Below are 26,217 nucleotides of genomic sequence, written 5' to 3' on the forward strand. Positions count from 1 at the left end.
CTGCTCTCCTTCCTGCTTTCCAGTTAGGTGAGGCTCTTGGGATGGCAGCCCAGGGGGACAGACCTCAGTCCTCACCTGGTCCACTCACAGATCTCTTCTGTTCAGAGTGGAAGTGCCAGGCAAAGGGCATGGCCTGGGTGGAAACAGAGAACCCCCAGAATGCTCCCTTATAACCGCAGTGTTGCACACGAGAGAGACCACGTGTGTGGCAGAAAGCTAGTCATCTGGAGCTGGCTGTGTTCATGTTGGCCTCCCTGTCCCTTATTTCCTAAATGATCTTAGGAAGGATGCTTCACATCTCTGCACCTGTGTTCCATGCGGATGATCACACTCATTTCCAAAGGCAGATGTGACAGTTGTATCTATGGGAAGCACAGTGCCTGGCACTAGTAGGTGCTCAACACAATGGAGGCTGTTACAGGGGTCAGGGGAGCCTCGCACATACGGATGTGGCTCAGGCGTTCAGGGAGCCTGCACCTGCCAGCACAGCGTCTGGAGAGCTGTGTCTTTCCCATTTTATGCACATGCTCGTGGAAGCAACTGGCATTTCTGCCTTGCATTTCTTCCTCTAAAAGAGTACCATGGGTGAGGGCAGGGGACATACCGCCAGGACAGGGAGCTGGATGTTCTGGAAGAAGGGCTGCAGCACCACAGAGAAGTCCTCCTGCGTGTCATAGCGGCCTGACCCCACCAGCTCGCGCATGCTGCTCTGGGGACACATGCACAGGGTCTTCAGCCCAGGCCCTGGGTGGGCCCAGGACCCAGTGAGGCAAGAGTAGGTGTGGTGGGCAGTCCATCTCCCTGGATGGAGGGGCCGACTCAGCCTTTCCCTTGAGAACACAAATCACCTGAGGGCAAGTCCCTTTCCAGAGAATTTGGAAACAGGTTGGGTCACCTTTTTGTTTTGATTGTAAGTAGACTACTCTCTCTGAAGGGCTAGGCAGGAAGTCCCAAAAGGGATAAAAACCTGGGAAGAACCTCCAGAGGCTCGGCACCTGCCTTTGGAGTGGGAGTGTGGGGGAGGGAAAGGTGGTCTCATGAGGCATCCAGGGCTATGGGCCAGGAGTTGGGGTTAAGCCCTCAACGGTAGCTGGGCCATGAGGGCTTTTCCACCTGGATCCTACTGGGATGATTCCAACCAGGGCACCTGAGACACCACAGTCACGTGAGACAGAGGAAGGGACCCAGGGTGCTCCCCGTCTCCCCGCAATCCCTGACCAGCTTTTCCTTCCCTGTGTGCCTCCTCTAGGGGCTCTGGGCTGTGCGTTAGAGTGAACGTAGGGGAGAGGACACAGGATGGTGCCCTTCTTGGTCTTACCCGGTAGGCTCGGCTGAAGGCCTCCAGCCTGGCTAGCTCTTGGGAGTTCTCCCGCGGGGTCAGAACGCAGTTACACAAAACGCTGCACAAAGAGGGGGAGGCAGGAGGCCCCAGAGCTCAGGCTTCCATCAGGGGCTGGTTCTGATTGCCCAGGTTCAGGGGAGGGGTGGAGAGGCTCCCTCCCGCCCTGGTTTAGGAGCACTCAAGCCTTGAGGCTCTGGCGCACATGCTCAGGGGCAGGCTTCAGGCCTGGCAGGGGCACTGGAGATAGCCCGAGGGAGGGAGCCAGTGTGGGAATGAGCACCCTCTCATACCAACAGAGCACAAGTGTTGGACTGCAGGTGCTGGGCCTGCAACCGATTATTCAGCTGAGCAAATGAATTTGGGCAGTGAAAATTTAGTGTTTAATTAAAAAGAAAATGCATCCTCTGGTGTTGGAGCTGATATTTTGGGGCCTCTGATGCTATGCCTTAGACCTCTCCTTCTTTCACATGAGTGCCCTACTGTGTCCCCTTTGGTTTCATCATGAATTATTTCACACCCATCACATCTACTTAAAAGAGAGATTTCTAAAGCACTTGAAACAATGCCTGGTACACAGGAAGTTCTGTAAGATTTGCTGAGTAAATAGATGTGTAAGATATAAAGAATAATAAAACACACATCCATGTACTTATGGCCCAGTTTAAGAAACAAAACACTCCCAGTTTGAAGCTCCCTGTGTCCCTCCTAATTCTCTTCTTCCCCTAAAGGTAACTGAGTTGCTTGTACCTTTTCCTTGCTTTCTGTTACAGTTTGACCACATATGTCTACATCCCTAACCACTGCCCATGTTCACAGTCTAGGCTATCCTGTCTCTCAAACACCAGCCTCTGTCCCAACTTTGATCCCTCCCCTCTGTGGCTGCCTGGTATCGTAGAAGTTCCTGCCAGGCACCTTGAAGTTGGGTAACAGGGGAGTCACGGCTCCAGCCTCTGGAAGGGGACGTTCTGGCAGAAGTCCTCCTTTACAGACTTGGACACATGGATAGACCAAGTCACAAAGACTCTGAGGCATCACCACTGCATGTGGGCCAGACCAGGAGGTGAGGGCATCTCCAGTGTGGGGACAGCCAGGACCTGCCTACCTGGCCTGCTGCACTGGGCACTTGTCTGGGTTTCCCAGGAACATCTGCCGCATGATAGTGGGGTTCAGGAAGTCCACGAGGTTGACCAGGACTCTGGGCACCTAAGGGAAAAGCTGTAGATGAGAGGGGGGCTCCGGGCGCTTCTTCCTGGGGCTGTCTCAGGGCCCCTAGGAATGGGTTCCTTTAGCAATCCAGCTTGGTCTTTCTGGAGTTGAGTTCTGGGGAGGAGTCTATACAGGGCTACCTCGTAGGGCCTTACAGGCCGTACATCACACAACTCCATGGGTGCCACCCAAAGGGGCTGCAGCGGCAATGGCACCTCCTGGAGTGGGACAATAAAGACTAAGAGATCATCTCTGTTTAGCCATCATGTAGCAAGCCCAGATACATTAGAATTACCTTCGGTGAGATAGGCAACCTCTTCCCTCCAGCCCAAACTGGCCTAACTCTGCTGAGTAGGCACGCAGACTCAACCCCCACAGGGGAGCATCTGGTGGTCAGAGTGCCCTGTCTCATGCAGCCAGGGCAGCTTGTCCTTGCCAGAAGATGGTGGTGGTGGAGGGGGAATGTGCTGCTGGGTGCAGGACCAGACAGGGGCTTGCTCTAGACACACCCTGTGGCTCAGAAGGCAGTGCCCAGCCTGGGGGCCACCTGGCTGCCACCACCAGAAAATGTCCCGGATAGTAGTGGGGAGACATTAGACAATTCCACCAAGGAGTGCCCCATGTAGTGGTGAGGGAACAGCCTTCCCTCCTTCAGACCTGAGGCCCTTCTGGGCTGATTCCATATAAAATAAGGTTTCCTTGGGGTTAGACCCCAACCTCTGAAAAGGGAAGGAGTCCATGGCCCTGGCTGTCTCCTTGAGAGAAAGGGGTTCTTCTCTCATTCTTTCCCCCCATCCACCTTCACCCTCACCATGCTTGAGCTGTTACCAGCTTGTGGAAGCCCCCCACCCACCTCTCTATGCAGGACGTCCAAGGCATTGCGGAGATGGTCAACAAAGTTGGCTGCAGAATACAGATTCTAGAAAGAGACAGGAAGGAGGAAAAGGAGGAATTGGTTAGGGTGGGAGGGCAGTGGGGCAGTTCTCAACTTCCCTTCTGGCTCCAGCCCTGAGGACTTGTTCCCCCTCTAGCCTCCAGCTGTGGCCAGCTCACCATGTCAAAATCTGAGACGAACAGTTGACTACTTGCTGTTGTCAAAGATGGGCCAGTGGGAAGACTGAAACCTTCAGCCAGAGCTTTGGTTCAGGAGCAGAAAGTGGAGACTCCTCCTTCCAATTGCTTGCTACAGTTTCCTCTTTCTGAATTCTCAGGAGTTATAAGACAGAGGAGTAGAAATACCATATATCTGCCACCTGCTACCTCACCACCTAGGACATGGAGGTGGTGCCAAGGACCTGGAGGGTGGTGGGGTAAGAAGTGTGTGTGTGTGTGTGTGTATGTGTGTTGTATGTGTATATGTGCAGACATAGGTGTAGGTGGATAATCCTAGGATTGGTTTTAGGAACTGTTCTCAGGGAAGATCTCCAATGCCTACTGGGCAAAGTTAGGAACAACAAGTAGGCCTGGACCTGGCCCCAATTACCGAATCTGTGCAGTAGTCACATAAATCGCTGCCTCCGATCAGCACTGTGATGACCTTCCAGTCTTCATGGAAATTTACTCTCTATATGGAGGGAGGAAAATGCTTGATAATTTCCAACAAGGAAATGAAAATATCCCTGCCCTAGGAAATCCATTCAACCCTCTATAACATCCTTGCCCACTTGAAATAATGGAATCAGCATCTCTGAACTGAAGGAATTTTAGAGGTTTATTTATAGACCACAGACTCTTAGCATCAGGAGGGATTTTCAGTGTCGCTGTACCCAGCAACAAAGCTCTCTCCATTGACGTAACCTCCTCCATAGGACCTCTGTCAGGGGGCTGTCCGACCACTGCTTGAATGCCTCTAATAACATGGGGGTCACTGCTTTTCAGAGCAGGCCACTCCGTTTGGAGACAACTTTAGTGGGTTAGAAAATTAATGTTTAGAAATAACAGTAAATCTGACTCACATGATCATCTTTCATCTTCTGCATCAGAGTTTGGACTTGGCTCATAAGATCCCTGAGAAAGAGAGAAAACCCATCCTTCTGTTGAGGAACAGTGCCCATAGTTTTCCTCCTAGAGGGCCTGAACCAGAGGCTTCTACAGTATCATCCCCACTGCATGAGCTGGCAGAGATCCCGAGGCTCAGAAACCAGGAGTGACTTGCCTCTTCTGGAAAGTTATTACAACAGATAATCATTTGAAAAGCCAATGATGTGTTTGTCCTACAGCTGTAGTCAAAGTACTGCCAATTATATTTGTTGCTCATGGTCACCTTTCTGGGACTCCACATGCAAAAGGGCCTTTAGGATTCCATGCTAAGAGACCATTCATCTCCTTTGGAAGACTAGTTTAGATCCTAAAATTAGACCTATGAAACTTTTAGCATGCTTCCTCTTTTCACTCTGGCTGCCAGGAAGCTGAGTTTGATGCTCAAACATAATAACCGTAAAAATGTTCATATCGACACACAGGCTTCCTCTTTATTTCCTCCAATGGCTGCGATTTTTCTCTTACGTATATTCTTTTGTTTGTAAACTTATCTAAATGGTTCTTTCAAAAAGAGTTAGGGAATCATATGTGCTCTACACATGCTTGGATTTATAATTTATGGAAGGTGGCAGGCCTGGGGGCTCACGCCTGTAATCCCAGCACTTTGGGAGGCGGAGGTGGGTGGATTGCTTGAGTCCAGGAGGTTGAGACCAACCTGGGCAACATGGTAAAACCCCATCTCTACAAAAATTACAAAAAAATTAGCCAGGTATAGTGGTACATGCCTGTAGTCCCAGCTACTAGGGAGGCTGAGGTGGGATGATTGCTTGAACCTGGGAGGTGAAGGTTACAGTGAACTGAGATCATGCCACAGCACTCAGCCTAGGTGACAGAGTGAAACCCCATCTTAAAAACAAAAAAAGGCCAGGTGCAGTGGCTCATGCCTGTAATCCAAGTACTTTGGGAGGCAAGGTGGGTGGATCACTTGAGGTCAGGAGTTTGAGACCAGCCTGGCCAACATGGTGAAATCCTATCTCTACTAAAAATACAAAAATTAGCTGGGCGTGATGGTAGAAGCCTGTAATCCCAGCTACTCGGAGGCTGAGGCACAAGAATCACTTGAACCTGGGAGGCGGAGGTTACCGTGAGCAGAGATTGTGCCACTGCATTCCAGCCTGAGTGATGGAATGAGACTCTATCTAAAAAAAGGCCAAAATTATAATTTATGGAAGGAATAGATTTCAGGCATCTGTGCTCCCCACTTCCACTTGTTCAGGGCCCTGTTATAGACCTGGGTGGGATGGATCCATAGCAAGGTGATCTCCCAGGACACGGTGGTGGGACCATCTGTCCCCAGCTGTTTCTATTACCAAGAGTCTTTCCAGGCTGAGGGAGTGGGTCTGGGGGCCACACCCCTCAACCAGAAGGTGTGGGCCTGAGCAAGAAGATGACATGTGACAGAGGCTCAGATGGCTGAGCCAGGAGCTGCATAGAGCAAGAAGACCTAGGCTGCTGGGGCCTCTAGGAGCAGGGTGGGGGCCCCTTTGGAGCCCACCCCAGGAGGCTGGGCAGTTGCTCTTCTTTGGGTACCTCTGGGCTTCTCCATTCCATTTCTTGTTAGCTCCATAATGGGGCTAGGGAGGGGACACGACTCTTTGCTCCAGACGCCTCTAGGGCCAGAAGGCTTGCCCCATCCATTTGGTTGGCCCTCTCTGATCTTTTTGGGAAATTGCCACTTGTGAGGTTCTGCGGGGAGTGGATCTCTCTAGCACTGTTGTGCCTTGGTGAGTTGTAAACATTGGATAAGGTTAGTCGATTCGTCCAATTATGAGAACATGCTGCACATGAAGGCAAGGTCAGGAGTTGAACCTGTAGGGGCATCGCATCTCTCCAAGGCCACAGCCTCTCTGGCCTATTACAACCTTCGTCACAGGGGCAGCAGGGAAGAGGGCAGCCTGAGCCTCACAAGCGGCTAAGTGCCCCTTTGCACATAGAGGCCAGCCCCATGATCTTAAAGGGTACTATCCACATTCCACTCCCTACTCTGCAGGCTCCCTCCCTCCCCAAATGCCATACTCAGCCTTTGCTCTGGGAACAGCTTGATTGAGGAATGCATTCGTGTCATTGGCATCACCCGTGCCCACGGCGTAGCCTGTGAGGTTTCTGTTAAACTCCCGAAGGATATCTGGAAGAGAAGGTGAATGGGATGCAGACGGCTCAGAACAGAAAGACAGAATAGCTTCTCTGGTACCGTGGGACCTAGGTCCCCAAAGTGGGCTGTGTTATCATCCTCATGCTTCCTGGGGAGAGGCAGGGAGGCAGTGTGTGTCCTGGACATAAGCTGGGGCCACCCTAAGTTGAAATGACCTGATGACTAGGTGGGCCAGGGTGGCAAGAGCCTCTCACTCTTGTATTAAATTGTATTAACACAATTCACAGTGCATTGAAGGGTCACTACCTAATTTGTCTCAGCACCTCCTGGGCCTGTTGGAAAAGCCTGAGGCTAAAAATAGCGGGTAACTTGCCCTAGGTCACCTGACAAGCACATCAGAGATTGAACCCAGCACCAGGGATTGAAGCACCAGGGATTGAACTCAGATCTTCAGGCTCTAAATCTGGTGTTTATTTTACCTGCCTCGGCTGCTTTTTCATAGCCTCCTGTCTCCTACTTAAATGCTGGGCCATAAGGCAGATGTCATTTGCTGCTTACCTGGGAGGCACTTTCGGGAAGCCAAGGGGCCAGATGGGTGGAACAGTAGACAGATTCAAGCCCCTGATGGTTACTTACTAGGTAAGGTGGTCACATTCTCCAGGGAGCCGTCCCCTCCTGCACTGTAGGGAGTGAGCAAGCCAGTGAATGAGAGGGAGAGACATATTGGTTGAATCAATCTAGGAACTTGACACAAGAGCAGCCCCCACCCTTCTTAGTGCCCATCGGCACCTTTGAGATGGGCCAGACCCATCTCTGAGTTTGAGGAATTCTGAGAAAATTTTGAATCCCCTAACATATTGGTTCCCTACCGAATCCAGGATTTGAAGATGAGAGAGCTGTTTCTTTACCAAATCAGGAGGGAGAATGCTTAGCTGAGTATATACTATGTGCCCAGACATGCACTAGATTCTGAGATTTCACATCTCCCAACAAGCCAGTGATGTAGATGTGACTATGTCCATTTTACAGAGTAAGAAAATGAGGTGCACAGAGGTTAATTAACTTGTTAAAAGTCATTGAAACCCAATTTGAGCTGGAAGCCTTTGGAAAATAGATAAGCTCTTCTCTGCTCAGCAGTCAGGTAAATTCCAATAGAAGGTTCGGAAGGGTGGCTGCTCACTACCTTTCAATGCCCCATCTAATTTTCATTTAATCTAACTTCAAGGTACACCCTATTTTGTTTCCTTTTATGCATTTATTAATAAATTGAGTAGGACACACAGAAGACAAGTACTATTTCTATTTTACCAAAATCTGATATTCATATATATGGTATTTACTGTTCTTTTTCTTCTGTGTCTCTTTTTCGAATCCCAGCATGTTATATTCCAGGCCAATGGATTTTTTTTTTTTTTTTTTTTTTTTTTGAGACGGAGTCTTGCTCTGTCGCCCAGGCTGGAGTGCAGTGGTGTGATCTCCACTCAATGCAAGCTCCGCCTCCCGGGTTCACGCCATTCTCCTGCCTCAGCCTCCCGAGTAGCTGGGACTACAGGTGCCCGCCACCATGCCCAGCTAATTTTTTCTGTTTTTTAGTAGAGAGGGGGTTCCACCGTGTTAGCCAGGATGGTCTCGATCTCCTGACCTCATGATTCGCCCGCCTCAGCCTCCCAAAGTGCTGGGATTACAGGCGTGAGCCACCGCGCCTGGCCCAGGCCAATGGATTTTAAGAACATGGCCTTAGCTTCCAGCCCACCAGCAAAGACTTCTAAGGGACAGGCCATGAGTCATAGTTGTTCTTCATTCAAGGAATGCTTGGAATGAAGTGGACTATTGCATGCCAGAGTGGTCAAGGACTTAAGTCAGAGGCTCTGCAAGCAATTCAGGTGGTAGAGAGAAGGCAGATGCCGTAAATCTTACCCTTCTCCTTCACTCAGTTCTTGCTCCCCACCCTTCCATTAGATGTCTGAGCCTAACTTGCTCATGGATGGGCGTTTGTTTAAGCGTCTGATTCTTTTCCAGCTCTGCATGAAGCTGTTGCTTTCTAACCCTTCTTTTTCTGGACCCAATCAGAATATTTTACATTTGAAAAGAAGTATAAATTTATATACCTCTGCCAATCACTTGTGTTCTAATTCTGCCTCTTCTCCTTCAATAAAGATATAAACATAGACACACAAACACAAACGCATCAAGTACTTCCTACTGTAATTTCTTGTTTAAAGGTATCTTCATTTTAAAACAAGTATGGTGGCTAATCAAGACCAACGGGCTATGAAAATCTCTCCCTGACTTCCATTTTAAAGTGAAAACTTCCAGAAGAAAAGGATTATGACAAATAAACACAAAAGCGCAAAAATATTCAAACTCTCATTTTGATCAGAACTATGAAACATGAAAGGAAGTAGACCCATATCAAACAGCTAGTCCACCTTAGACCCTTCAGATGGATATCATTTATGTTACAGAGCTCAATGGCTGGGCTCTGGTCATCTGTTGTCACCTAAAGTGTACAGAAAAATAGAGTAGATGCTCAATAACATTTGTTGAAGGAGTTTCAGTCATGTGAGTTTGAACCCCTAGTTAATAAAACAAAGGCAATTTTTTTGGTAAGTAAATTTTATTTTGATCCTTTGAATGGTCCCAAACAAGCAAACTTATTTCAATGGAAGAAAAGGCAATGCTCTCAAGACCTTGGGGCCCGGCACATTGTTAAGCTGGCCAAAGCTGGAACCGTTCACTACAGAATCTCACAGGTCAAGGGGCCTTGGAAATATTCACAGCCAAGCCTCTTCTGCAGGTCCTGTTCACAGCCACCCACCCCCCATGAATTCTGGGTCTACTTCTCCCCTAATTCCATGAGATCCACTCTTTTCACTTTGTTTCCTAGGGGCAAGAGGCTCAAATTGCATTCTGAATTGATCTAGTATCATTAATTGCCTAGTTTTTCCAATCTAGAAGCTTTAACGGCTCAAAAATTGCTTTTCTCAGATAAGTCTACTAGGTGAACACTTTCAGGAGGTGTTAACAGGTGTTATGAACAAAGAAAATGTTCTGGAATTAAGGGAAACATTGGGTTAAACAGATAAAACTTAAATAGATTTCTGCACTGCAGGCCTTATGAGAGCCTTTAATATGCTAATACACACATGAATTCCCCAAAGGAAGGTTATAGTAATGTTTCCCCCTCAGATACAAAGGATTTTCTCTTCTCCAGGAACAGGTCTGGAGTTAATGTTCCATGGAACACACTTTGAGACACAGTAGTCTATGTATTCTACCAAGTGTCAAGCTGTCTCTCAGACCCCGACCTAGAGCTTCCATCTTTAACACACGTGCATTTGGGGGCAGCTATTTGAAACATTTAGGACAAATGAAGGGTTTAAAGGGACAGCAGCCATTGAACCCGAGGCCTTAGAGCTAGAACTAAAAGATTGAGACATTAGGCTGTAATGGACGTCACTTGTTGGAAGAAACAGAGCAATGGCTGAATTTTCCCATCGCTGCAGAAAGAAACTTTTAGTAGAGGACTGCTGGTTCATATCTGAATCCCAGGAGCCCAGCTGGTCGATCTGTTTTAAAGTTGGGCACATCACCTCACTTCCCCAGGCTGCCCCACCAGGTGCACGTCGCGTATCTATCACCTGCAATGTGGTTTGTCTACTTGATTTTTGTTTCCCATGCTATCGTATGAGGTCATTGCCTTCTTTAGCTGAGACCAAGTGCAGCTGCCAGAACCTCATGCTCTTTCCTGATTGTAATAAGCTCTGCTTTCTCTCCTCTGGTTTTTTTTCTTGTAGCCTCATTAGGAGCAGAATGGTGAGTCAGTGAGGCTCTGATTTGTTCCATGGCAGCCTGTTAGGACCAGGTACCTGACCAAGGACTTGTGGAAACGCAGGGACCTTGGCGCAGGAAGGCACTGACCTCTGTTCTTGAGAGGTTGATGTCCTCATGCTAAGGACACCCTAGGTCCTCGTTGTGGGTGGTACAGGCTGAGTGATGGCGCCTCCCTCTCGCCCTGGAAACCCATCCTCTCTGGGACTCTGCTCAGGTCTGGCCAGAGAACCGTCACAGTCTTGATCACCCCCTCCCTGCTCCCTGTCACTTCCCCAGGAAGCAAACTGACTTAGAAGAAAAGGGAGGTGGCAGCAAAGGTGCTGTCCTGGCTCTGCCACTCATTAGCACGCTGCCCCCTTGTGGCCAGCTTCGTTCTAGTTGTTTTCCCAGGTAAATTCTGAGCTACTCGCCACTTACTTTGAAGCCTACAGGAATGAGAACTTTATTAGGAGAGAAAGAAACTTGAGAATATCTACACGCAACCGCTCGCCTGACACACCCTGAGCTTCTCCACTTCCATGTTCGGGATGCCCTTTCTCACCCTTTCCTCTTGTCGAATTGCTAATCTTTCAAGACATGGCTGATTGTGATTGTGTCTTGGTTATGCCCTCTCGAAGTGTGCGATGGATTTCAGAGGTTTTCTGTGCAGATGTGTACATATATGTAAAGGCAGCTGTGTGACTACAAGACAACATGAATAAACACATAAAGACAGTAAACAGAGACGTAGGAACACCACGTGTACACGTATACATGCAAGCGGGGAGGTGAAGATTCAGGGATTTGGTGCTTTTCTGGTGCATTTCCTGTTGGATTTGCTGACCCAGGAGTCTGATAAGACCCCTGGTTTACTTTCTCTGCACAATCAAAAAAAAAAAAAGATTATCAACAGTAAAATATCCTCTCCACTCACCAAATGTTCACATTTTGCAGAAATATATAGCTTTTTCTTTCTGAAAGCCCCTTCCAGACCAAGTCTTCGACCTCTGGGATTTACATATTTACAGGAGACAAAGCCACACCTAATCTCTGTTGTGGGGGGAACCCTGGGAGAGGTCAAAGGTTAACATTACCTGTATGACAGTCCCCGATACTGTGTGGTGACATCGGGGAGGTCGTCTGGTTTGGAGCCAATTCCATTGCCAGCCTTTGAAAATATACCAGAGTCCATAGGAAAATTAGCAAGTCAGAGAACAGGGAGGCTGTGAATGCACAGGGCTTCCAAAGAGGGGGTTCCCAATGCACTCGTGGTGGCAGGAGCAGACATGGGACCAGGAGCCCCTGGCTCTAAGTCTGCCATCCTCCTCTCCAGCTGTGTGCCTTCCCCAACTCTTAGCTGCCTCCTCGCTGAGCTGAGGACATGCCCTGCTCATCTCACAGGGAGTGTTTTGGGGATCAAATTGGATTACAGTTGTAAAAACCACTTTGAAAACTCTCAAGTGCTTTACAAACGTCAGAGAGTGTTAATAATGTCATTCCCACTGTTATGCCCCTACGTTCTTTATGAGCATGAAGAGAGAGCTCATTGGCTTAAGCGACTGCAGTGGACAGATCTCTCCTAAGTCTCACATTTCTCCTCTTTCCCTCTGGGGCATTCTGTAAGGTATTCTCAAGGCCTTGCACATGCTCCTGGAAAGTGATGATCTGGGATAGTAAAATAGCCCCATTTCTTGGAAGTTAGGAGCAGAGCTTCATCCACAACTAAGGAGTCCTGCTGCTTTCCGTGCAGATGCAAAGAAGAAACAGATGCAAGGGTCTCAGCTGATTATAAAGCATAATCCAAAGGAAAAAGAGCACTCACACAGGGAGGTTTAGGAGAATTTTGAGTCAGAATGACATATTTTTACATATATTAAAAAAGTGTTATTGGGTGTTCAAAATCTCTGCCTGCAGAAACAATTCAGTTCACTCCCAAAAAAGATTTCCTCTGCATATCTGTTTGAGAAAGCAGCCACAAATCAAATAACTGGCATGCTCTTGGATTGACAGAGCCAGGTAGAGGGGCAAGATAAGGCAGAGGACAGGCATGCAGACCCTTAAGTTAAGAGGACTGGGATCTGGAGCTGGCCTAGTTATCCCCAAACCACCTGGGGCCCAAGAGTCCTTACGGTCAGAGAATCCCCCAGAGCAGCCACAACTTGGATGTCTGCAGGTCTCAGGGCATGCACTGGAAAGACAAGTGGACACACTTAGGGCTGCAGGAGGGAAGCCACAGTCACACTCTAGTGCCTCTGGCTTCAAGCAAGATCCAAAACACAATCTGCATGAGCAATGGGCCATGCAGGGCTGGGTGTGCACAGTGCCATGGAGGCAAAGTTATATGAGGACAGTTTTCCTGTAAGACACAACTAATCCTGGACCTACAGGGAAAGAGGGGTGCAGAGAGGGAGAAGGAGGGAGAAGAAGAAAAGTGGGGAAAGGGAGAAGGAGAGATGGAGGGAAGGAAGAAGGGAAAGGTGGGAGGGAGGGCAGGGCAGAGTAGGATCCCATTTTAGTGCCAGTGGTCATGGGAGATGCCAGCCATGGCCTGAGTGCACAACTAGACGGGCATCAAACCACATTAAGACGAGGTGCAGGACCTGACGTGCAGCCCGTTTAAAGGTGGGTTCTGAATTTCCACCAAGAGTCTGAGAATAGTCATGTTGGGCCTTTCCTTGCCCCCACATCTCTTCTGAACAGCCCAGGGAAACTTCCAGGCCCTACTGTAGGCGGCAGTGATTGCAGAGCCTAGGGCCACAGAGCCAGCTTCCTCTTGGGACTGGGGCCCACCACTGGGCTGAGCCACCAAGGGTGTGCTCACAGGGCTCCTCTGCTTGTGCTCTAAGAGGCGCAGGTGGGCAGGAGACGGCTCCTGGTCCCAGGTGCCTTGGTGCCTGCTGGGCATGGTGTCACCACCAGCCAGAGTGGTGCGAAACAAGGACTCATCCCAGGTGACCACCCAGGCAGACAGCAAGCACTGGCCGTCACTGTGCCATTTAGTGAGTGTGAAAGTCAGGTCAGAGGACTCACCGGCATAGCAGCCCCTGTGGAGGGGCCCTGGGTCCTGCTGTGCCATAGGGGGCTTACCTGAGGTAGGGTGCAAGGCAGAAGGGGCTCTGTCCCTGCATGGCAGCCAGGTCCCATGACCCTAAGGGCATAGAACAAATCCCAGAATCTCAGGGTTGAAAGGGACCAGAAAAACTGGCTATCAGATGTACCCCAAGAACTTTGAAAAATACAGATTCCTGGGTCCTACTCCTAGGGAGGGGCCTCAAAAGGGCCTTTGAAGAAGGCTCCCTAGGTGATTTTGCGTAGCGGCCACAGGCCGAGGTCCACTCATCGAGTTCAGACCCCTCCACCGTCCAATGCAAGAATCAGGGCAGCAACAAATGACCCCACTCCACACCTGCCCCTGCTTCTGCACCAGCTCTACAAGGAAGGGGATTTCTCTTCACTTATGTCTCAGTGAAGCTGTGATTGGGTTGGCTGGATGCCTTCCAGCTGTTATCCACGGCATTTACTCTGCCCACTACCCCATCTGAAGGTCAGGTGGGTGGTCTTTATGCCCATCTAGAACTCTTGCCCGCTTTCCCACCCTGTCCTGTTGGGCCTGTCCCAGCCCAGGGGTTGCCCACTGCACTGCCTGGTGAGTCAAGAGGAGGCAAGAGGCAGGTACCTGCACGCTGTTCTTGTAGGTCCTCAGAAATGGCTGGACCTGTGAGGAGAGTGGGGTGAGCAATGGCAGCAAATTCTGCTCACTTCTCTGCTTGTCAGCACTCAGTAAATGTCGGCCTGGCACAAACAGCTGCGGCCTGCCTGCCCTGTGTCCCAAGCCCAGCCTCTACCAGGCTGACTCCCTCCCAAGATGCAGGGGGCCGTCTCTGCAACCTGAACCCAGCACAAAGAATGAGCATCAATTCATGCTTCACGGGAACGCGCCTGTCTTCCTTCCACCTCCCGCGCAGCTGGCTGAAGATGGCTGTGCTGCCTCTCTTTCTCCACCCTCCCCTCTTCCAACCATGCACCTCTTTCTGCTGGAAAAAGCCCTTGTCTCCGCTCCCCAGGCTCCTTTACCACTCCATGCCTACCCCACCCTGCAGTGACCAGGGCCTCTTCCTGCCCAGGCAATAAAAGTCAGATGATTTTGGTCCTGCCTCACGTAAACCCAGCACAATGGTTTCCAGTGTCAGCCTAGGAGCCCTCTGGGTATACAGAGGGATTCTTGGGGACGAGGGCAGCTGCTGCAGAGCTCCAAGAATCTTTCTGAGAACTTGTGAGTAAAAATGGGGGCTTCTGCTTTTCTTTCCCTAGCTCCAGCTTCCAATTTACTCCCCACCACCCAACTAGAGATCCTTCTAGGTCTCGATTCCTCGCTCTACCCATATTGTCATGGAGGCAGGGGCTATATGAAGACAAGGGATCCTTCCGCCCCATCTGCCCTTGAAGTTCTCTGCTGCCCTCAGCTTTCAGAATGACAGGTAGATGTGGCTGCCATGCTCATCTTGCCTGCCCCAAAGAGTTGTCTCCACCTCAGACATGTGTGAGGGCTCCCAGACACGCAGGGACCAAGCACTCCCAGGCCTCTGGGTCACTGGGGGTGGCCGTCCCTCTCAGTACAACCAGATGGGGCATTTGGGGCAGTTAACCCTGGAGTATAAAATGGGGTGGGTGGGCAGGCAGAGCTGGGGTGAGGGTGAGGGCCTAGGATGAAATGAGCCAAGAAGCCTAATGCAGCCGGAACCTGGAAGGACGTGCTTTCCACTCTACCTGGTTCGGACATGTGATATTGATCTTGTTTTCAAACTTATGACGAGTCGTTTTCTGGCCAACAGCCTCCAGCTAAACAAAGAAGCAGGGAGATGGGGAGTGAGGAAGAGGTGGCCAGAATGGAAAGCTCAGGACGCAGGTCAGGGGTGCGGGAGGCAGGGAGGGATGAAGGAGATGGGGTTTGTTTATCATTGCCGTGCATAGAATCACACGGCCTGCACGATGGGCCTCCGAGGTCCTCCAAAGGCTTTGTGAAGTCTTTTTCTTACCAGAGGGAGGATGCATTTTCCTACCGCAGCCACTTACCATATTGTTCCAGAGGGCACTGGCTGCTCGGGAGTGAGACTTGCTGCTGAAGTGGAAACAGTCAGGAGCGAAGAAAGAGTTGTCAGGCAATCCTTCCTGGTCACCGGGCAGAAAAAGAGAGGCAGTTATAGAAACACTGGATCATATAAGTGACACTCAGAAACAGCCACACACTATCTGTGGATTCTATTTATCTACGATGCTTGCTTTCTTTACCGAGGTCTTTGGCATGTCCACGTTTTCAAAGAACGGCTGCACAACCACTGTAAAATCTTCCCTTGTGTCATATCGCCCACTCTCAATCAGTTGGTGGGTCTTCTCCTGCAGGAGGAAAAGGGGACAGATGTCAGGTGGTCCTCTCTGCATCTGCTCAGTCCTTGATCAATCTCTTTCTCCAACACAGAATTAAACAGAATCTGACTGTTGAGTGAAATCAACCTGGTGCAAAATCTCAACTGAGATTTTATATTTTAGATCATTTACATTTTAGATCAGCCTTTATCTCAACCCCTGGCCCCAAACTCTGCTGCAATTGCATATATTTGAGCTAGTCTGTGAAAAGGGAAAGGTAAGAAAAGTCTATCAGCTTGACCTTTTTTTTTTTTTTTGAGACAGAGTCTCACTCTGTCACCCAGGCTGGAGTGCAATGGCGCGATCTTGGCTCACTGCAACCTCCGCCTCCCAGGTTCAAGCGATTCCCCTGCCTCAGCCTCTGGAGTAGCTGGGATTACAGGCGCCTGCCACCACGCCTGGCTAATTTTTTGTATTTTTAGCAGAGACGGGGTTTCACTATGTTGGCCAGGCTGGTCTCGAACTCCTGACCTCGTGATCCACCCGCCTCGGCCTCCCAAAGTGCTGGGATTACAGGCGCGAGCCACCGCGCCCGGCCAGCTTGACTTCTTTTAAAGCTATTCTGATTAAAGACGTGAGGGGTGGTTTTTGGTTAAATGACATTTTGAATAATCCTAACAATTTATTTCTGTCCTGCATTTGTTCAGAAAAATCAAAGGTGAATCAAAATTTAATGTATATTTATATTGCCTGTGCATGGTGTGTGTGCACTTCTTTGAGGCTCTCAGATCTGTGTAACCCTCACAGCTTTTGCTTGGGGTCACTGCTAGGAAAATCTGTTACCCCAGTTCCGGCTCCCACTCTAGGCTGACTCAGCCATTCCACTGCTCACCAGGGTTTCTGCCACCTCGGGGTTACTGGCTGGAGAGGGAAGTCAGGCTTACATACCTGGGAATGTGAATGGGGTCACTTCAGAAGATACCACACACTGTCTTTTCCCAGGGTCAATTCCCAGGCCAGGAATGTCTCATGTCTGACCTCCCAAGCCAGTGTCAGCCTTGAGTAAGGCATGAGGAAAGGAGAGAAGGTCGTCTCTCAGAAGAGGGGAAGGAAGTGAGGTGCTGCGAACTAGCAGGGTGACTTCCAGCGTGCTGCTTCCCTTTTAGTAAATGGAGGATGTTGGCTGAGTCCTGGGCCATCTCTTAAGTCCCTTCCAATGCTACTAGTTACTCGGGGGATAGCCAGATGGGCTCACAGTGGAACCATACACCTTTTGGCAGTGGAAAGAAATAGTGTGTAGAGTCCCCGGCACATGGCAAGTGGTAAGTGAGTGACTGTGGTTATTAATAGAAATGATCATCTCCAGGGAGAGTGATGAGAGCCGTAGCTTCTGTGGGAAGTAGGGTGTGAGATGATTCTGAGACAGGGCGTGATGGCCACACACGGCTGACACATGGGCATCTCCAAAACACTAGATCAGGGCCTCAGTGACGACCAGGATCAGCCCTGGGAACATCTGGCCTGTCTGCAGAGGCTGGGAGGGCGATGTTGATCAATCTTTCTCCTGCTTTTCAGCTGCTCAGCATCTAAACCCACTTCCAAGTTTGGAGACCCCACTGCATAGACAGCAGCCTGCCTCCCACTGTGGAGACTAAAAAAGATGAGAGAATGCCTGCTTTCCTAACCGCTCTTGCAGCCAGGGCGTGGGTATGTGACTGAGGCTTCAGCAATCATTGCCTGTGTCAGGGATGGCAAAACATCCATTCTGCTGAAGGTGGCAGCTGCAACCAGTTCCTAGAAGCAGCAGTGACAGTGGAGTCTGTGATGTCTTCCCTGAACCAGGTCTGTGGCCTGATTTTGATTTTTTTTTTTTTTTTGAGACAGTCTCACTGTGTCACCCAGGCTGGAGTGCAATGGTGCAATCTCGGCTCACTGCAACCTCTGCCTCCTGGGCTCAAGTGATCCTCCCACCTCAGCCTCCTGAGTAGCTGAGGCTACAGGCGTGTGCCACCATGTCCGGCTAATTTTGGTATTTTTTGCAGGGTTTCACTATGTTGGCCAGGCTGGTCTTGAACTCCTAAACTCAAGTGATCCTCCCGCCTTGGTCTCCCAAAGTGCTGGGATTATAGGTGTGAGTCACTGCACCCAGCATTGATTTTGATTCTTATGGCTTGGCCCCTAGAATTCCATGATTCCATGATTCCTGATGGCTTAGCTCCTGACCCTAGCTCTCTAGCTCTGTCAGAGATTGTGTAAATATTAAATCTGCTTAATTTAGCCAGAAACTGCATGAACTTTAGTTGCGTGCACCCAGTAACCCCAATTGAAACAGGGTTGCTCTCACGGCCATAACCTCAGCTGCCGCCCCTCTTCTGATGTGGGCCAGGGACTTCCTCCCCAGAGTCACAGGTGCCTGCTCACAGCAGAACGAAGTGTGGCTTGGCGCGGTGGCTCATGCCTGCAATCCCAGCACTTTGGAAGGCTGAGGCGGGTGGATTGCTTGTGTGCAGGAGTCCAAGACCAGCCTGGGCAACATAGTGAAACCCAATCTCTACTAAAAAATACAAAAAGTAGCCGGGTGTGGTGGCACACACCTGTAGTCCCAGCTACTTGACGGACTGAGGCAGGAGGATCACTTGAGGCTTGGAGGTCAAGGCTGCAGTGAGCCAAGATTGTGCCACTGCACTCCAGCCTGGATGACAAAGTGAGACCCTGTCTCATAATAAATAGATAAATAAATAAAAATAAATAAATACATAAAATAAAGGAAGTCCAGCTAGGGAGTCATCCCGAGCGCTAGGTAGTAGTCACAAAGGATAATAAATACAGGTTCATTTCCCTGAGCCCTGACATACCTGGCAGGTCTAGCTGCCCCCAAAATGGGCAGCAGGGAAGTGGTACTGCCCCCAAGGAGTCCATGGACTCCTGGAAGGATGGATCCACTCTGGTAGCTGTTTGCAGCCTAGTCTAGAAGAAAGGCCTACCATTGTCCTCTTCAAGCTTGTTGGGGAGAAACTTTTTGCTGGGGAGAAACTCGATTGTTAGGGGAGTCAGCTGTTATGGTCAAAGATGTGGTAGAGAAACGACTAAAATGAACAACTCACAAGATGGAGATCATCTCCTGACTTTCTTTCTCCTTGTGCTCCCCCAAGAACATCCATTCTATAGGAGTGGAGGGCAGAGGGAATGCACCCTATGTCACTGAACCCTGGAGAGCCTCAAGGGAGGGAGGACTTTCAGCCTCCGTTTCCCACCCAGGAGCTGGAAGTTCAGAGAAGTTTCATTGCCCATGTGTCTAACATTCCACAACCAGCGAGCAGAGTCGAGGTTTGGGTCTGGATAGATCCACTCTGAAACTTCTTTCCATGATCCATGTTTGCCCATGGACAAGTGGAAACGTTCATTTCATTTAACGACCAGGAACTGAGATTCAGTGGCTCATGTTCAGGGACTTGGTTCTGTGGTGCAATTCATACAAACCAGAGAGCAGCCCCTGCTGTGTCTCAGGGTGTTTTAAAATCAGCAAACTAGTCAGTGGTCATCCCCCACACAGGGTCAAAATTACCTAAGCACTGACTTGTTCTCTAGACAGAGCAATCGAATCACACAGCAGTTCTGGGAAGTCTTAGAACCCCTTCCCGACTTACCTGAAACTTCTTGTTGAATTCGATGAGGGTAGCAAGTTCTGTTGAGTTATCATCAAACTTCAGGACACAGGGACACAGAGACCTGTAGACCAAACCAAAGAGAAACCCTCATCCCACCAAGATCACCATCCTGAATAAGTGATGCAGAAACGCTGGCTTGAGACTCAATATATTTCTTTTAACTTGGAGTTCAGAGATCTGTGCTAATGAGGAGCCTGGCTGGCTGACCTACTGACCATACCAAACGAAGCTAAAGAAGATTTCCAGGCCAGGCACGGTGGCTCACGCCTGTAATCCCAGCACTTTGGTGGGCCGAGGTGGGTGGATCACTTGAGGTCAGGAGTTCGAGACCAGGCTGGCTGACATAGCGAAACCCCGTCTCTACTAAAAATACAAACTATTAGCCGGGGATGGTGCTGCATGCCTGTGGTCCCAGCTACTCGGGAGGCTGAGGCATGAGAATCGCTTGAACCCAGGAGGCGGAGGTTGCAGTGAGCCGAGATTGTGCCACTGCACTCCAGCCTGGGCGACAGAGCGAGACTCTGTCTCAAAAGAAAAAAAAAAAAAGAAAAAGAAAAATTCCTAGACCTGGATTTGCTCTTGAAAATGAAATAGACTTCTTCTGATTTCTGTAGGAGTGACTTTTATGGAGACGAGTCACCTTACGGCTGTCTGAGGAAAGTGCTGTGCCGATGAGGCATACTGCAGTGACAAAAATAATAATTGCTAACATACATTGATTTGAGTGTATCTTAGCAATTATTATTGAATAATTAACATTGAACGCTGTACCAAGCACTGCAATAATAACTTTATGGGTATTAACCTGTTTAGTCCTCCCAGCCATTCTAGAAGTGGTATTCTCATTATCCCTGTTTTAGAGATGAGGAAACCCAGGCTCAGGGTGGTTGAGTAACTTTCTCAAGGTTGCATGGGTGCTGAGTGTGGGAGCTAGGACTTGAACTCAAGTCTGCCTGGCTCTGAACCTGAGCTCTTAATCTCTATGTTAAACTGCTTCCATCCAGTCTGCAGCTCTGACCCGGCCAGCGATCTGGCACATCTGGGCTTTTGGTCCAGGGGGATGAGGTGATAACAGCAGGGATGGCTCCGTGTAGACTCAGCACTGCAGAGGAAAGCACAGCCACCCGATGAAACAGTGGAGAGGCAGGGAGTGCAGGGCACTGCAGAGGTGGCAGGAGAAGGTGACCTGAGTCTATCCAACCTTGACATTCAGTGACTTGGCCATCTCAGATCTGTGAATGGGCCTGGCAAATGCCTATTTTGAACCTTGAGTTTGAATGGTCTAAAAAACCCTGCCAAGATGGGTAGCAAGAGGCTTTCTGGTAAGCTGCTCTGAAATAGAGTGAAGACACCGATCCCCTGTGTGGCCCAGTGACTGGAGAAAGTGTGAGCCAGCGGATGAGTCAGCAGTTGGAAATAGCATGCCTGACACCAGCTGCGTTCATAGGAACATGTCACCCAAGCAACCATCCTGTCTCTGCTCACAGCACCGTGAGGCCTTCTCCAGGGGACCTGTGCGGTTTGGGTCCCCCAGGTGAGGCATGGCATGGATCTGCAGAGGAGCAGGAAAGGTACCCCTTAACTTCCAAGAGCAAGTCTGGCCCTTGTGAATTATTCAGTCATTCAGCAAACAGCAGCTGAGCCCCTACACCATGCTAGCAGTGACTCAGGCTGAGTTCACAGGCTGTGGGGGAGGGAGGCACATGAGTAATTACCATGTGATGTGCTCAGGGCTGGGGTGGGGACCTGTACCGAGTAACAGAGCTGGGGGGCAGGGTAGGGGAGCACAGTCTCAGTGACCTTGGCTAACAGTCCAGAGGAGAACTTGCAGGAAGGAAGGCTGCGGAAAACGTTCATGCTTCACTTAGAGGAACGTCTTATTCCTGACGGTCCTGGAGATGTGTGATACAGGCTGGGTCTCCCTTATCTGAAATGCTTTGAGCCAGAAGCATTTCAGATTTCAGATTTTTTATTTTGTTTTGTTTTGTTTTTTCATTTTGGAATATTTGCATTACCCTATGGCTGTCGTTTTAAGCCACATCTTTACCACACAGAGAATGAGCAAAAACTAGGTGAGTAATGCACGCAGGTCTTAGCCCCACATGAGCCATTATGGGGAACCTGTTGTTGGAGCATCCGGCCTGCACATGTGCCATTTTGCTACCCTTTGTGGGCATGCTTGAGCCGCAGGATCTGGGCATGCCCAGAAAAGAGAGTGCATCGCAGCTGAAGGAGGCTTTTTGGCGATGCTGAATAAACTGCGTGCTGTGCACCTGTGTTTTGACTACAACCTGTCACATGAAGTCAGGTGTGGAATTTTCCCCTTGTGGTGTCATGTCAGCACTTTAAAAGTTTTGGATCCGGGGCCAGGCGTGGTGGCTCACGCCTGTAATCCCAGCACTTTGGGAGGCCGAGGAGGGTGGATCACCTGAGGTCAGCAGTTCGGGACCAGCTTGGCCAACATGATAAAACCCCGTCTCTACTAAAAATACAAAAATTAGCTGGGCATGGTGGTGTGCCTGTAATCCCAGCTACTCAGGAGGCTGAGGTGGGAGAATTGTTTGAACCTGGGAGGCGGAGACTGCAGTGAGCCAAGATCATGCCATTGCACTCCAGCCTAGGCAACAGAGCGAGACCCTGTCTCAAAAAAAAAAAAAAAAGTTTTGGATTTTGGAGCATTTCAGATTTCAGATTTTCGGATGAGGGATGCTCAGCCTGTATTAGAAGGGGAAGCCAGCTCTGTCTGGCTCTGGAGGCTGAGGGGTGGAGACGCCCTCTCAGGCACCTTCTCAGGACCAGGGTTCTCTACTCTCTGGGGAGGACTCTGTCCTCTGGACCCTGCTGATTCTGGTTTGACCTCCTTCTCTGGCAGGTGACAGTGGCCCTATATCTGTGAATGCTTTACATGGAACACCCATACCAACCAGAGGCACCCCTGTCCTAGAGATGGGCCTCTAGGAGGGAGCAGATCAGCTCTGGACACACTTGGAAGTAGGTCCCAGCAGTGGCCTGGGCGGTCCCCGGGCCTCAGCCACACAGCTTGACTCCATTCCTAGCGTTTTACTCTTCCCTCTGGAGGCCTGGAGGGTGCCTTGTGGCTGCCATGGCAACAGAGGCGGGGTGCAGGGGTAGTTCCCCATGCACACCCTGAGGTGGGCTGAGGCCTACACCAGGGTGGAAAAATCCTAGGATATCCTCCCCTTAGGCCTTTCCAGGTTAGAAGATGGGGTGGTCACAGCCCTTTCACACTTCGGCCCTTGGGTTTTCTAAGGAATTTGCTAAGGGTGCCACTGCCCTTAGCAGTGAGGATTCTTAGTAGAATCGGGGAGAAGTATCTGTCTGACCTGAGGATCATCCTTGGGCAGTAGACTTTTTTCTCCTGGTACAGCTCCCTCAGGTTGACAATCTCAAGCACCGTCACCAGGTTCACAAATGCCCGAGGAACCTGAGAAAAGGCAAAATCAGTCACCAAGAGGATGAGGCTGGGCAGCCTTTCACCTCGGTTTGGGGCCTGCTCCTCCTGCTGAAGTTTCAGATCTAGGGACTTCCATCTGCCCCCATCCACTTCCTCCACCCATCCCTGCTCCCCCTCTATGCATTTGGGCTGGGATCCACAACAAAGGTGACCTGCCAAGGAGGTCTCAGCAGGATGCCAGAGCTTCCTCTAGGCTAGGTCTGAGGTCTAAGATGCAGGCCTCATGGCCTAGCCTCCGTACCTCAGCATGGAGGATGTCCAGGGCCTTCCCAATGTTGTCTGTGAAGTTCTGGGGAGAATAGTGGACCTGCAGGAAGAGGAAGTGTCCCTTGAACACCATTTGTCACCTAATCTCTCTACAGAACAGGGCTACTTTCTCTCTTGGGTCCCCTTCTTTTTATTTTTTCTTTTTTTGAGACAGGATCTCACTCTGTCTCCTGGGCTGGAGTGCAGTGGTGTGATCATGGCTCACTGCAACCTTCACCTCCTGGGCTCAAGCAATCCTCCCACCTCAGCCTCCCAAGTAACTGGGACCACGGGTGCATGCCACCACACCTGGCTAATTTTTGTATTTTTTGGTAGAGATGGGGTTTCACCATGTTGCCCAGGCTGGTCCTGGGCTCAAGTGATCTACCCACCTCGGCCTCCCAAAGTGCTGGGATTACAGGTATGAGCCACCGCACCTGGCCAGAGTCCCCTTCTTTCTGTATTCAGTCACAGTGGGCAATATTGAAATAGTGTTTGTCTTTGGGGTCCCAGCCTCGACACCAGCCCCATGATCCTCAGGTTTGTCATGGCTGTGGCCCTCAGGGAAATGCCTATGCCAAATTTATTTATTTATTTATTTATTTATTTTTTTGCGTGGAGCTCTGGATCTACTCCATATCCACTAACTGTAGAGCCAAAGCATCACATCTCCAGGCCCCTCTAACATGGGGATGTCTGAGCAGATGACTCTAAGATCTGCAACCTGAGCAGCCTCTGTCCTATGGCCCGATCTCTTTTGCTTGGAGCCTCAGTGTCTGGGGCTACTGAGCACACCCTACACGTATGAAAGCACACCCTACATAAATCAAGGCAATAATGGGAGGGGAAGAGGGGAAGAGCATCCTGTGAAACACCGGCCACACCAAGCCTAAACACATTTTAACTGTTTCTCCTGATCTCGATATTTGCGGTTTTAAAGCTTTCTCAGCAGTGGAACTCTTTCTTTGATTGAAATCTAACCAAAAGCCCTGCTGTATGGAACATATGAAAGCTGTGTCACTTAACATGAGCAGGGGAGGGGCCAAGGGTCCCACCTCCCCACGGGCTACCAGCAGCCCCAAGGCTCCCCTCTGGGCCCTTCAGATCACAGCTTGAAAACTCCTGACTCCTGGTGACTTTGATGCCAAGAAAGTGGGTTGTGAGGGGCCTGGGGGCTGGGGCATCCCTCCAGGTAGGTGCTCACAGGCCAGAGCAAGGCCACTACTTCCTAAACCTCACTCTGCTGGTCCCCTTTCTGCCGGACAAACCTCCTCATCTTCAAGCCTGAGCTGGAAAGTCTCCTGCTCTGTGTAAATCTCTCCAACAACCCCCTTTCCCACACACCAGGGTCCCACAGCAACTTTGCTTTTTTTTTTGAGATGGAGTCTCACTTTGTCACCCAGGCTGGAGTGCAGTGGCATGATCTCAGCTCACTGCAACCTCTGCCACCTGGGTTCAAGCGATTCTTCCGCCTCAGCCTCCCAAGTAGCTGGGACTACAAGCACTTGCCATCATGACCGGCTAATTTTTGTATTTTTGTAGAGACAGGGTTTCACCATGTTGGCCAGGCTGATCTCGAACTCCTGACCTCAGGTAATCTGCCTGTCTCGGCCTCCCGAAGTGCTGGGATTACAGGTGTGAGCCACCACACCCAGCCAACTTTGCTTTTAGACCTCCCTTCTGTGTGTATCCCTACAACCACATCCTGATGTCTGCCTTGTGCTGTGACGAATTGCCTGTCTCTCTCTCCACTGGCAGTGCAAGTTCCTGAGGACAGGGCCTGTGTTTCCTTCGCCACTGCTTTGCTCCTAGTACATTCCTGGCATAGGCGTGGGTGGGAGACTAGTGGGTATGCCCTGTCAGGCTTCTATCAGCTCAGAGACTGAGGTTCCAGGAGGACACGCAGCATCCATGGAGCAGCAGCCTTGATCTTGGGTTTCCCACCAGCCCAGAATGACTTGGCTCTGAAGCTTGCCCAAATGCCTGCAGGAAATCAACCTTCCCATACAAGTGACAGCACAAAGGTGGAAAAGGCAAGGCTGCTGGAGACTGGGGAAGGGAGCTAAGCTGTGACCCTCTGTGAACATGGGAAAGGTTTTTCTAGTCATTGGGTGTTATCTTGCTTTCTAGAATGATATGATCAAGCTCCCTTGATAGGAAACTTAATCAGGATCAATCTTATAACTAATCCTGCTTGCCCAGCTGAATGGTTCCCTGGAGGTGAATGCCTTCTCAGTCTCAGGGTTCATCCCAGGCTGGATCCAAGACAAACCATGAGCCTGAGTCCCAACTTAGCTGTACTCCTCCCAGGCAGAGCAAGTGACCGGGCTGTGAAAATCCTTCTCTGGGGGTGAGTCTTGAGTAAGTGCCTGGAGACCTACCAGATCATTGCAGAAATCACAGAGGTCATTGCCACCTATAAACAGGGTTATTATCTTCCAGTCTTCCTGAAAGTGTATCCTCTGAAATGAATAGAAACACACAAGTAAGCACCTTGTCCCAGAGTCAAGTCAAGGAAAACACAAAATGCTTGACACTAGAAAAGATGGGTCCTCACACACCAGAGTGTCTCATGGACTTCTGAATTTTCTGTTCCTTGGTTTTAGGGTCTGAGATCATAGGTGCTAAATGGTTCATTTATTTTAGGTGGAATCACTGCACTTGCATGTGGCTCTGTCCACACACAAAAGCACACACGTCAGTTTCCACGTGTCCTGGTGGGAGTGGATACAGATGCCCTCTGAGCTCTGTTCCTCCATCTCCAGCATAGCAAGGAAGTGGGGAAGGGATAAGGAAGCTGGTCTTGGCCATGGGAAAGGAACGTTTGTTCCAGAATCTTCTAGAAATCCTGAATTCTAATTGTGCCTTAAGGGTGAAAGACCATCTTTCATTAAGAGGGAGCTCTCCAAATTTGGAATACTCACACTGGTGACTAGTTCTGCCCATGAACTAGTCAAGCCAGAGAGGCTGA

At 49.9% G+C, this 26,217-nt stretch overlaps 1 protein-coding gene across 1 annotated transcript in view; it reads right to left on the reverse strand.

Annotated features, from left to right (window-relative positions):
- Positions 1–26,217, reverse strand: part of PLB1 (phospholipase B1) — a 154,733-nt gene that overhangs the window by 37,907 nt on the left and 90,609 nt on the right. Inside the window, exons 24-42 of the mRNA XM_057301323.2 lie at positions 25,628–25,708; positions 23,242–23,307; positions 22,870–22,970; positions 19,505–19,586; positions 15,783–15,887; positions 15,567–15,662; positions 15,261–15,332; positions 14,170–14,208; positions 13,581–13,641; positions 12,623–12,681; positions 11,588–11,661; positions 7,317–7,360; positions 6,605–6,713; positions 4,504–4,555; positions 4,032–4,112; positions 3,402–3,467; positions 2,445–2,545; positions 1,319–1,400; positions 605–709 (exon numbers count right to left, since the gene is read on the reverse strand). Of these exons, the coding sequence (XP_057157306.2) occupies positions 605–709; positions 1,319–1,400; positions 2,445–2,545; positions 3,402–3,467; positions 4,032–4,112; positions 4,504–4,555; positions 6,605–6,713; positions 7,317–7,360; positions 11,588–11,661; positions 12,623–12,681; positions 13,581–13,641; positions 14,170–14,208; positions 15,261–15,332; positions 15,567–15,662; positions 15,783–15,887; positions 19,505–19,586; positions 22,870–22,970; positions 23,242–23,307; positions 25,628–25,708 (1,476 nt within the window). The remainder of the gene's footprint in view (positions 1–604; positions 710–1,318; positions 1,401–2,444; positions 2,546–3,401; positions 3,468–4,031; positions 4,113–4,503; positions 4,556–6,604; positions 6,714–7,316; positions 7,361–11,587; positions 11,662–12,622; positions 12,682–13,580; positions 13,642–14,169; positions 14,209–15,260; positions 15,333–15,566; positions 15,663–15,782; positions 15,888–19,504; positions 19,587–22,869; positions 22,971–23,241; positions 23,308–25,627; positions 25,709–26,217) is intronic.

This window comes from Pan paniscus, chromosome 12 (genome assembly GCF_029289425.2).
Source record: "Pan paniscus chromosome 12, NHGRI_mPanPan1-v2.0_pri, whole genome shotgun sequence".
In the NCBI taxonomy this organism is placed as follows: Eukaryota; Metazoa; Chordata; class Mammalia; order Primates; family Hominidae; genus Pan; species Pan paniscus.